Here is a 16,601-nt window from a genome sequence, read left to right as displayed (position 1 = left end):
GGAGAAGTGAATATAGTAGTTCCAGCCCTAATTCCTATGATGCACAACCATGAAGACTCAAAAGGGAAATCAATTAAAGAGTAGGTAAAAATTAAAGAATAGGTAAAAACTTAGTCCTAGAAGCAACCTGTGACATCACCATCTTTGAATTGTACAGTTGAAAGAGATTAAGAATCTGTTGTGCCATGACAGAAAGTACCATTTACAAATGCATAAACAGTGCCACTTAGTTAAGCTTAAATCCTTAACAAAGAGACAACATATATGACATCGATCAAGGACTCAGACTCCAGAGCTGGACTGCCTAGGTTTGAGTCTGTGATTTGGGCCATATTAGCTTGCCTTACACTTCTCTGTTAACAATCTGCATCATGGCATTGCTGTCATAATTAGATAATGTTGGTGAAACATTTGGAACAGTACCTATGACTCAGACCTATGTCAGTGTGTATTTGGGAAGTATTGAAATCCTTTTTTTTTTTTTTTTTTAATATTTATTTTCAGAGAGAGAGTGGGGGAGAGGGAGGGAGGGAGAGAGAGAATCCCAAGCAGGCTCCATGCCAACAGTGCAGAACCTGACACAGGGCTTGATCTCACAAACTGTGAGATGACCTCAGCAGAAAGCAAGAGTCTGATGCTTAACTGACTGAGCCACCCAAGTATCCCCCCCACCTTTTTAATTTTCAATGGAGAGAATCCTTAACTTGATTGTAAACATGAGGCCTTTGAGCCTTAATTTTCTCAGTAGTAATATGAAGTTGAGGAAGTAGAATCAGTACTTTTATTTTAAAGCAGGGAAACTTTTTTCCCTGTATAAATAAAAATCTAATATAGGACCTCAGTGGCTTACTTGGTTGAGATGGGGCCTATGTTGTGTATATTTGGTTGCAGACAGCAGAAACTAAGCTATAGCTCAAGCAGAAAAGGAACTTGCTGTAAGGCAACAGATTTTCCAACGTCTCCAAGGTACAAACCTAGTGGGGCTTCATGAAATGGCTGAGCCTGGAACTGGGAAGCCTCTGACTTATGCTCTTGTTTTATGGGATTTGTTCATAAATCCCATATTTGGGATAATGCTCCCTGCAACTTCTATCCTGTGCTTCTATAATCTTTATGGTGGACAAGTTGTGCTTTTCAGCCACTTTAATGAAGAGACACACCAGAGGAATGTACTCAGGCCTGGTTTGGGGCAAACAATGAGCTGAAGACCTGTGTGGTTAGGGGAGTGGTCCATGTTGCATAAAATGTCTGTTAGGTCCTATTCTCAAGTAAAGGGGACAGGGAAGGGTATCTTTTAAGTTGGAAAGAGACTGTAAAATGTGTTGACTATAGGAGGTATGCTCAGCTTCTTCCTTTTCCCCTGAAGTGGCCCTGAAACATCACCACAGAATCCCAGTGTCCTCTGGAACAAGGTTTGAAATCCTCTGGATTTTATATACTTTATATCACTTCTAGCTCTGAAATTACCTGATTATGTAGTAAAGCCTTAATTATCTGAATCCAGAATTGCCTCATTTATTCAGAATTTTTCCCTGATTGAGTAATAATATGCTCATTGTTGAAAACTTGGCAAGAAAGAAAATTATGAACACTAGAAGCATCACTCATAATTATATTGAGAAACAAGTGCTATTAATATTTGACATTTTTGTTAATACTTTTTCTTCTTTACGTAATTTCATATCTGTCAAGAATTAATTTGTTAGGAACAGAAACTCTCTCAAAAAAGTTTAAGAAAAATGATTGTAAGGAGTCTCTTGGAACCCATTTGCTGGAAGGGGAACGAACCTCCTGGGATCTGGAAAGCCCTAGGCTTTTTTGTCTTTGTTTCTTGGGAGCTGTGTGGTCTTTTGTCTCTGCTTCTCTTTGCAATTCTGTTCCATTTTCCGTGCTGAGGCTGGTTTCTCCTGCAAGGGTCTCAGTTTCTGCTCCCCCATTTCTCTTGACTTTGGACTATTATAGTTCTGATTTTGGCCAAACTTTACTTTTGTATTCTGGAACCAGACTGAAGCTTAATATAAATACGGAGTATCTGATTGGCTCAGCATGGGTCAGATGCTCCCTTTTGTTCATTCAGCTGTGTTAGGAGACAGGGTTTCTGTAACAGCAGTGACCACTTAGGCTCACCCTTGTAAAAGGAGGAGGGGACAATTTCCAAAGCATGGGCTGGACAGTAGTCCCCCAAACAGGTCTGCAAGAGTCTGCTTTTATTGATAAACATTCTCATAAATGATTTGCCAGATCATTAAAGACTCTTCATAAATACAATTTTATGAACCATAATTTATTTAACCATTTTCCTTAATTTGGATATTTAATAGTTTCTTTTTTCTTCACACTGTAGAAAGCTACGTATTGCCTGTACATACATCTTAGAGATGTTTTGCATTTTTGAGAGCCTTTAAATCATGTGAACTTCTAGAATGTCCTAGGAAGTTGCATTTCTATAATTTGAAGTCACTTCCTCAAGCTCTCTAGTTTCTGATTTTATAAGAATTGAGGTATCCTTGGTGGTTTTCCCCTCTTGAAGTCTTTACCTATGAACTCTTTGGACAATTTTAAACTAGTGAAAAGAGCACAAGCTTTGGGGTTTTGAACATCTGCTAGTTGCTGATTTTTGGCCAGTTTCTTCAATTTAAGTGGAAAAATAATATCCAAGAGTGTTGTTGGAAATACGAAGAGAGATAATGCATGTAAGAATTAATGCCTGTCATTTAATGCATGCCCAAATGTTGATCCCTTTTTATAGTTAGTGTCCTTGCATATTCAATAATCAGTGTAGGACTATTTTTGGCTGTTCTCTCACACCTCTTATTTTGCCTTAAATTGATTTAAAAAAGAAAACCTCATGGTTTTGGATGTGTATCACAAGTATTTAAAGCACTTTGTAGGGGGGCACCAGGCTGGCTTAGCTGAAGAGCATGCAACTCTTTTTTTTTTTTTTTTTAATTTTGTAAATTAAGTTTATTGTTTTGAGAGAGAGAGAGAGAGAGAGAGAGAGTGCATGCATGCATGGGAGCACAAGCTGGGAAGGGGCAGAGAGGAGAGACAGAATCCCAAGCAGGCTCTGCACCATCAGTCCAGAGCCCAATGCGCGGCTTCAATTCATGAACTGTGAGATCATGACCTGAGCTGAAATCAAGAGTTAATTGCTCAACTGACTGAGCCACCCAGGAACCCCAATCTTTTTTTAAAGATTAAAAAAAATGTTTATTTACTTTTGAGAGAGCACAAATAGGGGTGGGTCAGAGAGAGGGGGACAAAAGATCTGAAGTGGGCTCTGCACTGATAGCAGCAAACCTGATGTGAGGCTCGAACTCTCGAACTCACAAACCACGAGATCATGACCTGAGCTGAAGTTGGACGCTCAGCCGACTGAGCCACCCAGGTGCCCCCTGCACCAAATTTTTAAAAAAACACATTGAAGATAAAGCTCTGCTCTGGAGTGAAGGCAAACTTCTATGTCATTTTTTTTTTAAAGCAGTGAAAGAATTGACTCCCCTTTCTTTTTCACTTCTGCTTTTTTGAGTTATTCCCCTTTATGCCTTAGCAAGGTGGAGCCAGAAGTAGTCACCATAGTTTACTTTATCCTAGCAAAGTTTCTTGTTTATTTTTGTGAGAAGAGTGAAAGGCAGTTGTGTGAAGGGTTGTTTCCTTTCTTTCCCTCTTAAACTGGGTGTTCCATAACCTCAGTATTTGATCCTCAGCAAGTTTACTGTTTTAATAAAAATGGGTGTTACATTTAATTGTATGTTGCTGGACCGTCTCATTGAACTGTCTATTCATCAGATATTGGGCAACTACCACATCCAGACACCATTGTGTTCTGGAGATAAAACCTTGATCAACCCTCCCTCAACTTGCTTACAGTGTATCATGGATAGTAGGCCATTAAACAGTGAGGGTTATAATAGGATGGTTTTCAGGTACCAATAATGGCCTGTACATTTCCTTGTGAACTTGTAGCACTTCATAGTAGCTTGATGTAGGTCTCTGGTTTGAGAGTTAAAGCTTTAGTGGCCTCCTGAGCTTAGGCTCCCAGATTTTACAGAGGCTTCTTCAGTGTTACTAAGCTCTGGTTCTGTTATGAAATTGTAGAATTTCAATATGGAGATTATCTGGGATGTTCCCATGCCATCTAGTCCATTCACAAGTACTTGGTGATGAATGATGTGAAACATGAACAATTGTATCTAACTTTACTCTTATTAGAGAGAAATGCTTCACTGTCTATTCCATGGGCAAACTGATCACATTCCCAGTAACATAGTTTAGGTCTTGAATGAGCTGGAATCTTAGACTTAGGTCCATCCTGTTTTGATACTGTGATGTCAGGCCATTTTTTCTACTTTTTAAAATAAGTAAACATTTTTTATTGCAGTATAACATACATGTAGGAAAGCATATAAATCCTAAGTTCTGTGAATTTACATTAAGTGAGCATACCATTCACTACCATAGAGATCAAGAAATAGAAATATTATCACTGCCCCAGAAATTTCCCTTATGTCCTCTTTCAGTCATGATCTATTGCCGCTCCCCCCACCCTGCTCCAGACCCTGGCAACCACTAATCTACTTTCTGTCTCTCTGGATTCTCCTATTCTGTACATTTCATATGCATGGAATCACAACCTATGGCATTTTTTTGTCTGGCTTCTTTCACTTAGTATAATTTTTTCAAGGTTCATCCATGTTGTAGTATATATCAGTATTTCATTCCTTTTATGGCTGAATTTTCTATCATTTTTTGAATTTTATATCAGTATATGGAAATATAACATTTGGTTTATCCGTTCATCATTCAGTGGAAATTTGGATTTTTTTCCAGTTTTGGCTATTATAAATAATGCTGCTATGAATATTCACTTGTAAGTTTTTGTATGAACATATGCTTTCACTTGTCTTAGAGTGAAGTGAAATTGTTGTGTCATAAAGTAACTCTCTATGTTTACTTTTTTTGAGAAACTACTAAACTGTTTTCCAGGGTGACTGTATTTTCACATTTCCATTAGTAATGTGTGAGGGTTCTAATTTCTCCATATCTTGTAAGCACTTGTTACTGTCTGTCTGTGATTACAGCCATCCTAGTGGATTTGAGGTGGTATCTTATTTTAATTTTATTTGCATTTCCCTGATGACTAACGGTGTCGAGTGGCCTTTTATGTGCTTATTGGCCATTTGTATATCTTTTTGGAGAAATGTCTAATTAGATCCTTTATCCATTTAAAAAATTGGGTTATTTGACTTTTTTGTTGAATTGTAAGAATTCTTTATACAGTCTGTATATTAGATCCTTATCAGATACATGTTTGCAAGTAGTTCCTTCCGTTTTGTGGGTTGTCTTCACTTTCTTGGTAGTGTTCTTTGAAGCACAAAAGTTTTTTAGTTTTTGTTTTGTTTTTTATGTTTTAGTTCTCTATTTTTATTCATTCATTCATTCATTCATTCATTCATTCATTTAGAGAGAGCACATGCATGTGAGAGAGGGAGGGGCAGAGGGAGAGATTGAAAGAAAGAATCTTAAGCAGGCTCCACGCCCAGCACGGAGCCCATTATAGGGCTCAGTCTCATGACTGTGAAATTGTGACCTGAGCCAAAATCAAGTGTTGGATGCTTAACTGACTGAGCCACCCAGGTGCCCTGAAGCACAAAAGTTTTAAATTTTGATGAAGTCCACTTTATGTTTCTTTGGTTGCTTATGCTTTTGTTATATCTGAGAAACCATTGGCTAATGCACAGTCATAAAGATTTATTCCTATGTGTTCTTCTAAGACTTTTGTAGTTTTTGGGTGCTTGGGTGGCTCAGTCGGTTAAGCATCTGACTCTTGGTTTCAGCTCAGGTCATAATCTCATGGTTTGTTAGATCAAGCCCCATGTCGTTGAGCTGAAGGTGTGGAGCCTGCTTTGGATTCTCTCCTCCTCTGTGCCACTCCCCCACTCCTGTGAACTTTCAAAATAAATAAACATTAAAAAAAAAAACTTGTAGTTTTAACTTTTACACTTAGGTCTTTAGTCCACTTTGGGTTACTTTTAATATATGATATGAAGTAGAGATGTTACTTTTTTAACCTTATTTTGATACATTTTTTGGCTTACATGGTTAGAAAAGTCATTCATTTAGCTTTGTCAAAAGTTAACATTTTATATAAACATAGTACAATAATCCAAAACAAGAATAGATATTGGTATGATACTATTTACTAGACCACAGAGTTTATTGGGATTCACCAGTTTTTCTACTAATGTGCTTTTTCTGTTTCAAGATCCAATCCAGTTTCTACGTTGCATGTAGATATCATATCTCCATAGTCCTCTTCAATCTGTGGAAGTTCCTCAATCTTTTCTTGTATTTCATGTCCTTGATACTTTGGAAGAATACTGTTCATATATTTTGTAGTATGCCTTTCAATTTTGTTTTTTCTGGTGTGTTATCATAATTAGCCTGAGGTTATGAATTACTGGGAAGAATACCCCAGATATGACGCGTCCTTCTCAGTACATTAGGGAGTACAGGATGTTAAAATTAAAATGTCGCATTATTGGTGATTTAAACCTTGATCACTTGGTTAAGATGATGTCTCCCAGGCTAATACACTATAAAGTTACTATTTTTCTCTTTGTAATTAATAAGTAAGTGTTTATTTTGTTAGAGACTGAGACTGTGCAGTATCTTGTTTTCCATACTTTGCCTGCTAATTTAGCATCCATAAGTGTATCTTACCTGCAGCAATTATTCTGGTGTTCTAATAGTGATTTTTCATTTTCCTCACTCCTTTTGTATTTATTAGTTAGAATTCTTTTATAAGGAAAAGTTGTCCCTTCTTGCTCATCCATCCACCTATCTATATCAATGGGAACTCAAGGATACTTATTATTTGGGTTATAATCTAGTACTATCATTATTTACTTTATTAACCAAATCATTACAAATCTGAACATTGGTGCCTTTTTAGGTTGGCTCCTATGTCCTTTAGACATGCCCCCCCCCCCCCTCCTTTTGAGCACTTCCTTTCTGGCATCACAAGATGCCCCATGCTCATCTTGCGTTTTTCCTGTGCTAGCCCTGTAATCAGCTACCTCCCTAAGAAGCCCTGATTCTTTTTTATTGCAGAACAGTATTTAACAATCAACATCTCGGTGTTAGGTGTACTCACTGCTGCTGAGGTGTCATTGCTTTATTTTTTCACATTAAAAGGCCTTTTAAAGGAGACATTATATAGTGTTTAATAGATCTTAAACTATTTTCCAGCCATTTTTTAAAAATTACATGAAAAAGGTAGACTTGTTTTTTGCTTGTAAGCAGTTTCCGTTTCGGTTTTGAATAAATGTTATTGTCTAATATTGAAGACATAATTTTTTTTAAAGATTTTATTTTACATAATCTCTGCACCCAACACGGGGCTCGTACTTACAACCCCGAGATCAAGAGTTACATGCTCCACCATCCGAGCCAGTCAGGTGCCTCTGAAGACATAACTTTTTTTTTTTTTTTAATGTTTATTTATTTTTGACAGACAAAGAGCATGAGCAGGAGAGGGGCAGAGAGAGAGGGAGACACAGAATCTGAAGCAGGCTCCAGGCTCTGAGCTGTCAGCACAGAGCCCAATGCGGGGCTTGAACCCACAAACCGTGAGGTCATGACCTGAGCCAAAGTCGGACACTCAACCAACTGAGCCACCCAGGTGCCCCTGAAGACATAACTCTTACTGAGTTTAGAATTGATCCTCTTTTTAAGGTTTTGGTGATGTTTGTATGTGAATTAATGTTTATGTAGGAGGTCAAGGCAGGCCTGGGATGGCCTAGGATGTAATCTCTACCAGGCCTGAGATGCTAGGTAGGATTGTGAAATGGAGATAGATACTGAGTGACATGGCAACAGGCAGACGCCTGTTCACAGATCACTGAGATTCATGGCAGGCATGAATTTTTCCCATGTCCAAGTGTTACTAGCAATAAGTTAACTGGTGTTCCTAATTTTCTTTCTCCTGGGACCATAATTACTCCCACACTGATATGGGAATGTCATCCCCATTAGGGTGTGCAGGGGCAAGTGGCAGATAGATATACCTTTGAAGAGAATAACCTGATTTAAAACATTTTGTAATACTATTTTCCAGTATATATATTAATATTTTTTCTGGGGTGCATTTTTCCTATTACATCATGATGTGAAATATTTATGCTATACCATCATTTTTAGGCCTTAGTAATTATATCAAATAAAATTTATGTTTTTCTTGGCTTATTACCTGGCCACCTCTCCCTTATTTCTTATAACATGGAAGATCTTAACATAGGTAACAGAACCAGGGTGACATTAGCTGATGCTCTCTGTCCCCCTTTGATGCCTCCCAGGAATGCCAGTGGCCTGGGGGACAGAGATGCCTGGACTTGAGCTGTGGAGAGAGGAAACTTCAAGAGAGAGGCGTCTCCAGGTACTGGGGCCAATCCACAGTTGATTAATGCCTGTATAGTTATCAGGAGCTAACTGACTAACATTGATTGCCCAAGCTTATATTTATACTTTTTTTTTTTTTTTTTTTTACAAGATAAAGTAAAGTATGTACAAGGATAATCTAGTAACTGTGGCAATTAGTTTGAGATACTCAAACTGTGGCAGTTTGAGATACTTGGCAATGGTTACTTTACTTGATTTTTATGGAGTTTAATTGAGGTTTTAAAATTAAATTTTTTTTCTATATTTTGATCTTAAGTACATAGTAGACATTGGAAACCTATAGCATATAAACATGCATTATTTTTTTTGAATATCATATCTATTCCAATATGATATAACACTGGGTAGTCGTAACAGAATACATTAAAATGAAATTCTAGAATATTTGACTAGTACAGTCAGAGTTTTTAAAAGGTATACTTGATAGTTTATGTAGTTCTTACATCTTTTTAGTTTACTTAAATATATATAGCATACATAAGCCCCTGAAATACGCATACACACACAGAGATATATACACACATGTATATTTAAGGTACTCATATATATGGGTAAAACATACCAAAATTTTTTCTATATTGTCATGATGGTGTTTTAAACCATAGGAAACCAAAGTCCTAAGAAACCACTATGTATATTTGCTTTTACATTTATATTTTAATTGCAGGAAATAAAAATCTGAAGGGCACTCACATAAAACTGAGTTTAAAGTCTAAGATAAAGCTATTATGGACCACTAAATTTACCAGTGTGATAACTCTGGTATAATTTATATGTAATGAGATTTTCATAAAATAGGGCTAACTTGGTTATAAGTTTGCCATTTCTGCTTTAAAAGTAACGAGCAAAATGGTTTCAGGGTTAAGCAAGGGAGATGTATGTATGCATAAAAAAGAAGTACAAATTAAATACTAGGTTGTTGGATGGAACTAATTTGAAGGTATATCCACTGGTTGAAGAAATATATTTTTAGTGTTTACTATGCAGCAGAGACTGTTCTAGGTGTAAAGATAGAGTTGTGAACAAAACAGACCAGATTCTTGCCTTCATGAATTATGGAGACAGGGGTTAAATCAGATTGGTCAAAATGTGGGATACAAAGCAGAGTATGTAGAGAGAAATATTGGCTTTGGTATCATTCTCTATCCAGGAATGGTGCGTGGTTTTCATGTAGTATACCAGCTCTCTAGACCCTTCCCTTAACCCTGGATTGAGAAGGATTATATGCCACATTCTTGCTAGGGGGGAAAGAGGGCTGTGATTGCATACAACGATCGCTTCTAGGCATGGAGTGAAGAATGGTGGCTTGTGTACTTTGGAATCAGGCCTAAATTCAGCCCCTACCTCTGGCACTTAGTAAACAAGTAAATTTTAGAAGAGTTATTTTAACTGCTATGAACTTGTCTCTTCTTCTGTAAAGATAGGCAGAATTGACAGAATTATTGTGAAAATTAAAAACTCTGGAAGATACTCATATAATACTGGTTCTCCCCATCTTTTTTCTTACCTTAGTTTTCTTATATCTACAGTGGGGATACTGGGCTTGTCTGTTATTGTGAGAACTAAATCAGTGAAGTAAATATGTGAAATCACTTTAATATGGTTTATAATGTGATATCTGGAAATGGATGTTTTATCTGAAAATGGAAGATTTTTAGGCTTTTGGGCGGCAGCTGGGGAATGGAAGAATTCATGAATTCTTCCAGAAGTGGGAAGTCTTGGATCCCCACATTAGCAGCCCAACATTAACATAATTTACTCTGTGTTGTTTTCTCTTCTTTTTGTTATCAGCCACTAGCTAACCTGCTGCTCCTAATCTCATCTCTTCACATTCCCAAGAGAGTCTGAATAGGCCCACTTGAGCACTGGTGTTCTTTTGGGCAGAATTTTCACACCCAGCCACATCTAGGCAGTTGATTGGCCTGTAGAGTTGTTCTTGGATCTGGTGTTCACTAGTGCTTATTCTGACAGTAGCTGTTTTGGCTTATTCTTGCTTGCTTTGCAGTGGCTATAGGGCAGGAGTTTCCCTCAGAAGGTGGCTGTGATCACTGCAGACACTAAACTGACCTATCCTAAGAAATGCAATGATTATTTAAAGGGATTGAAGGAAATTAGGATAGACTTTATGGTGGGAGATGGTCTTTGAGATTTCTTAAACTATGGATTATTATTTTCTCCTTTCATTTTTCTTTGGTATCTGGTGATTTGCAGTACTTCTTGGAATTGATTGAAAATCATTACTTCTTGAAGTCGTTACCAGCTGATAGATCCAATTCTTTTTAGATTTTAGGCTTCCAAAGAAAAGACTCAGTAAGCTTTGAGTTATTAGTAATTCAGTTGGTAAATTCTTCTTTTTTAAAAAAAAAAATTTTAATGTTTATTTATTTTTGAGAGCGAGAGAGACAGAGCATGAGTATGGGAGGGGCAGAGGGAGAGGGAGACACAGAATCCAAAGCAGGCTCCAGGCTCCGAGCTGTCAGCACAGAACCCGACGCGGGGCTCGAACTCACGAACTGTGACATCGTGACCTGAGCTGAAGTCAGACACTTAACCAACTGAGCCATCCAGTTGCCCCTAAATTATTCTTGATAACCCAAGACTTCACCAATCTGTTAGAGATAACTTTGACTCAGAACTTTTTTTTTTCCCTAGTGTAAATCCTACTCAATTCTCCCAAGCTTCTTTCATGTTTCATTATTGGAGTTTGTGAACTATTTCTTTAATGTTTATTTATTTATTTTGAGAGAGAGAGTGAGAGCAAGCAGAAGAGGGGCAAAAAGAGGACAAGAGAGAATCCCAAGCAGGCTTTGCACTTTCAGCACAGAGCCCGATGTGAGATGCTTGATCTCATGAAGTGTGAGATCATGACCTGAGCCAAAATCAAGGTTTGGACGCTTAACCGACTTAGCCACCCAGGTGCCCCTGGTGAACTATGTCTTAAAACTATTTGACCATAGCCAACTAGTAATAGAAGTACCTGCTAATGTTTATAATATACACTCAATATATTTGTCTAACAAAATTTAATTCTTTTTCTTCCAGGTAATTTATCCTCAACATTCCAAACTTACTGATAAGGAAGTAAGTAACAATGTTGCTCTGTATAGTCTACTGTGGTGTTTCTGTTTGTTTTTATTGGTGTATGTGTATCAACATATATAGCTTTTGTTTTCTTTTTCAGAAAACCAATATTTGCTATTTGTCTTTTCCAGATTCAAATTCAGGTAACTATTTTTCATGTGGTGTTTTTGTTGAATTTTATACTGAGAATATTGATTATACTCTTAATATATGAAAATGGATTGAAACAGAATTTTAGAATGCAAACTCAGTTTCAGCCTAGCAAGTCAGTGATTGTGATTCTTAGTTTTGCGATGCCAGCCATGTCTTTTTTGATTTTAGTTGGTTCAATTGTTAAAATAACTGTTATGGGGGCGCCTGGGTGGCTTAGTCGGTTGGGCGTCCGACTTCAGCTCAGGTCATGATCTCGCGGCCTGTGAGTTCGAGCCCCGCGTCGGGCTCTGTGCTGACAGCTCAGAGCCTGGAGCCTGTTTTGGATTCTGTGTCTTCCTCTCTCTCTCTGACCCTCCCCCGTTCATGTTCTGTCTCTCCCTGTCTCGAAAATAAATAAGCATTAAAAAATTTTTTTAAAAAATTATAAAAAATAAAATAACTGTTATGTTGTAATGAGGTAAAACATCAAGGAGCAATAAACTGTTGAAATAGTGAAGAGAGTGAAAACCAGCAACGTTGGTATGTTTGGGGATTTATAGTAAGTAGTTTACTTTCAGTTTGGGATTTGAAAGCTTACCAAGAACTGTAAAAGCAGTGACTTAAAAAAAAAATACAATAGAGTGAATCTGGTTATGAAGCATGGCCATCAATTACTTGTAATAGTTTGTGTGAGTTAATATATGTAAAGACTTGGAATAGTGCCTGGTGTATAGTAAACACTATGTAAGTGTTTGCTATTATTATTAAATTTGGTTTTTCTGGTCTCTTTCAAACTTTCCCTTTGTGTGGTCCTAATTGTTGAAATTTTTCAGGTTGCCTCTTTTGTTTCACTTTCAAAACAGCTTTTCAGACTTGTAGTGACCAGAACATTCAACATCTTAGACCACACACAGTTAGAACCCTATGAAGCAAAGGCACTCCATTATTCCCTTTCCTTTAGTGGTTATTTCTAATATCCTTTTAATTTAGTTTAGTTAATCTGATTTGGGAGATTTGACATTTTAATTTGTAAAAGCATTTTCTCCTTTCCTTGTAAATGTTTCCAGAGTTCTTTCCTATACATTTGCAAGTCAGCCTTCATGAATTGTATAAAAAAGAAATGGTATCTTGGTTAAAAGAAAATGCTTTTGAGAAATCCCAGTAGGACTTTTGTTCTAACTTGGAATTATTGGAATTTCTTAGTATGTTTGTCCATTAATGAAATAAATGATAGAGGGGTCTTATAGGATTTTTCCTCATTTCAGTTAACATTTTCCTTACAAAGTCTACACATGCAGTTCTGAATGTAGTGAGTGTTGGATTGGACTTCCAGGTCTCAGGGTAAGCTGCATTACAGGATAAACTGACTTGTTGTTATTGGAGTCCTGGTGCATTACACTGCACACTCTTCTTTTTGAGATTATAGCTGGTTTTCATGGCTCTCTTTTTCACCTTTCTGCATGAGTTTCAAGGCTAAGAAGATAATTTGGATAGCCTTTTTTATTTTTAGTTTTTATTATAGTTTTTCTTTTAGTCAGTCACTCCATGTATCCCTGTCTTGTTAGAAGTTAAACTCAAATGTAAATCAGAATTTGTTCAGTATTTTAGTCACTTGAGTGACCTACAGGTGTTTTGTAATGCCTTTTTTAAAAGCTGCACATCAAATGAAGTAGGGTTTGTTTTATTTAAAGTACGGTTGAGGGGCGCCTGGGTGGCTCAGTCGGTTAAACGTCCGACTTCAGCTCAGGTCACGATCTCGCGGTCCGTGAGTTCGAGCCCCGCGTCGGGCTCTGGGCTGATGGCTCAGAGCCTGGAGCCTGCTTCTGATTCTGTGTCTCCCTCTCTCTCTGCCCCTCCCCCGTTCATGCTTTGTCTCTCTCTGTCTCAAAAATAAATAAAACGTTAAAGTACGGTTGATACTTAGAAGTGAAATTGACAAAAGGTCTTAAAAGGAGACACCTTGTCATCCTAAGAGATGAGTATTAATCTAGATAGCAATAGGCTGTGAGTTTTTATGTATTTGAGAGTTCTATTCTTAGTTGTGATTATCCAAACAATTTGTTTCACTTATATGTTTATGAAATGCAAGTTGGGATTGCTGTGCTAACTTTGAAATGGATTTGAATTTTTCTCAAAATAGCTTTTATTGTTTTGGAAGGAAATCCAGGCACATTAGAACAGTCTTTAGGAAAGAATCATAATCTAAGTTTTGTTTCCATCTTTAGGAAAGAATCATAATCTAAGTTTTGTTTCCATCGTGCACACTTAAAAACAGTGAAACAATATTGAGGAGGGCACCTTTTGGGATGAGCACTGGGTGTTGTATGGAAACCAATTTGACAGTAAATTTCATATATTAAATAAATAAATAAATATCAAAGAAAAAAAAATAAAAACAGTGAAACAAGATTCAGAATCAAGAGTGTATAGGTAAAGAAGAGTGCTTTTGGGATTTCCAAAGGAATGATTTGCCATTCCTCCACTTCCTCAAGCTGCTATCCATACATACCTTATTTTTTGACAATATTAATATTTATTTATTTTTTAATTATATTAAATATAATTTATATTTATATAAATAAATTAATTATTTATAATTTATTTTTACTTTTAATTTGTTAATTTATATATATTCATCATAAATATATATGTTATATATAAAATACATATATATTCTTATAATTTTATATAATATATAAGTATATAATATATATTATACATATTTTTATAATTTTATATAATATATAAATAGATAATATAAATATATATTTATTAATTTATAAATTTATTATTAATTTATAATATTATTAATTTATAATAATAATTTATATAAAAGCTCAGTGGTAGCATCTTGGATTTATTTATTTATTTATAAAATTTAAATCCAAGTTAAAGAAGATGTAGTTTATATATACAATGGAATACTACTTGGCAATGAGAAAGAATGAAATCTGGCCATTTGTAGCAATGTGGATGGAACTGCAGGGTATTATGCTAAGTGAAATAAGGCTGGCAGAGATAGACAGATACTGTATGTTTTCACTCATAGGTGGATCCTGAGAAACTTAACAAAAGACCATGAGTGAGGGGAAGGGGGAAAAAAAAGTTACAGAGTGGGAGGGAGGGAGGCAAACCATAAGAGACTCTTAAATACTGAGAACAAACTGAGGGTTGGTCAGGGCTGGGGGAGAGGGGAAGTGGGTGATGGGCATTGAGGAGGGCACCTGTGGGGATGAGCACTGGGTGTTGTATGGAAACCAATTTGACAATAAATTATATTTAATAATAATAAAATTTAAATCCAAGTTAGTTAACAGCCACACATACCTTAGATCCTGTGACTTTAGAAGAAGATTTTTTGTTTAGTTTGTTTTTAGGTTTCAGTTTCTTTTGTTCCATTTGAGTGACTTTTATCTTTAGGAGCCTAAATTTAAAGTGTGCCTTCTCTCTCATAAATATTTGTCAGATTTTTTTTCTCTGTGTTGATTACCATTAATATCATCTGTATGTAGGTGTTTCTGAGGCTTAAGCTATGATGGGTACCCAAGGACTATAATCACTATATTTTAAATATGTCCAGAGTGAAAATTCAGTATTAGTAGAGGAAGTTTCTTTTTTTTTTTTTTTTTTTTAAATTTTTTTTTAACGTTTATTTATTTTTGAGACAGAGAGAGATAGAGCATGAACAGGGGAGGGGCAGAGAGAGAGGGAGACACAGAATCGGAAGCAGCCTCCAGGCTCTGAGCCATCAGCCCAGAGCCCGACGCGGGGCTCGAACTCACGGACCGCGAGATCGTGACCTGAGCTGAAATCAGACGTTTAACCGACTGAGCCACCCAGGCGCCCCAGTAGAGGAAGTTTCAAATAAGGATGAATCCAAGGGAAAGATTAATTCTTTTTTTTTCTTAATGTTTATTTTTGAGAGAGAGAGAGAGAGAGAGAGAGAGCAGGGGAGGGGCAGAGAGAGAGGGAGACAGCAGCACCAGCAGATGCAGGATTCTGTCTCACAATCATGAGATTGTGACCTGAGCCAGAAATCAAGAGTTGGGACACTTAACCGACTGAGCCACCCAGGTGCCGTTGGAAAGATTAATTCTTGATCTGGATGGATTAGATATGCAGACAGTATTTGTCTCTACAGATTTCTTCTCTGTAAACAACAGGGACATCATCATGTATTTTACCCTTCCCAGTGGTGAGAGCAGTACTTCACACACTATCTGTATTGAAGGGCCAGTTGGATTTTTAAAAAATTCCAATCTGTTGTGGACCATGCTTTTATGAAATGCAATCTAAATGCATATTTAGAAAAATGAACGGGAGAAAAATGAAAGAAATGCAAAATAAAAGTCCAAATTTGTTATGGCAGTATCAGATTTCTGTAAGACTTTCTAAATAATTATTCTCAAGTTGGATATTTATTTTGTCATGGATTAGTAACAAGAGTTTGTGGACTGGCATCAGTCTGTGGACTATACTTTGAGAAGCTCTGGTCTAAAGTCCTGCTTCTCTGCAACTCCAACTCATCCACTCTTAATCACAGGGAGAGTGACTACATAGAGCCAGCCTAGCTCTTGAAGTCTCGTGTTTTATCTTAGTCTTATGCATTCTGATCTACTCTATAGCTGTGTTTGTGCTAATATAGAAATAATCTTTAAAGTTGTCTGTTCCCTGTGGGAATAGTATTTAAGCTTTTATCTCGAATCTTTAAGTGATATTTTTGGTACAAGAAGGTTTCCTCTGTTGAGCTTTGCCGTCTTGGTTTGATTGGCAGATGTGAAAGAGGCTTGGAAAATACTCTATGCCCTTGAGAATTTAAAATGGGAGGAGAGTCCTTTTTTTTTTTTTCCAGGTATTTTTTTTTCTTCATTTAAATTTTAGTTAGTTACAATACGGTGCAATATTGGTTTCAGGAGTAGAATTCAGTG

The 16,601-nt window shown here is 36.7% G+C and overlaps 1 protein-coding gene across 6 annotated transcripts in view; it reads left to right on the top strand.

The window, feature by feature from the left end:
- Positions 1-16,601, top strand: part of DENND6A (DENN domain containing 6A) — a 64,672-nt gene that overhangs the window by 2,728 nt on the left and 45,343 nt on the right. For 3 of the 6 annotated variants that reach the window (XM_060631378.3, XM_060631379.3, XM_060631377.3), the window contains exons 2-3: positions 11,503-11,541; positions 11,642-11,684. The exons of 1 other annotated variant lie outside the window; for it this stretch is intronic. In XM_060631378.3, the coding sequence (XP_060487361.1) occupies positions 11,503-11,541; positions 11,642-11,684 (82 nt within the window). Of the gene's footprint in view, positions 1-538; positions 967-8,357; positions 8,438-11,502; positions 11,542-11,641; positions 11,685-16,601 lie in introns of those variants that run through there. 2 more of the 6 variants (XM_078442925.2, XM_060631381.3) reach the window with 2 other exon arrangements.

Source organism: Panthera onca, chromosome A2, assembly GCF_046562875.1.
Source record: "Panthera onca isolate mPanOnc1 chromosome A2, mPanOnc1 haplotype 2, whole genome shotgun sequence".
NCBI classification, from domain to species: Eukaryota; Metazoa; Chordata; class Mammalia; order Carnivora; family Felidae; genus Panthera; species Panthera onca.
This window is presented reverse-complemented; position numbering and strand designations above follow the sequence as displayed.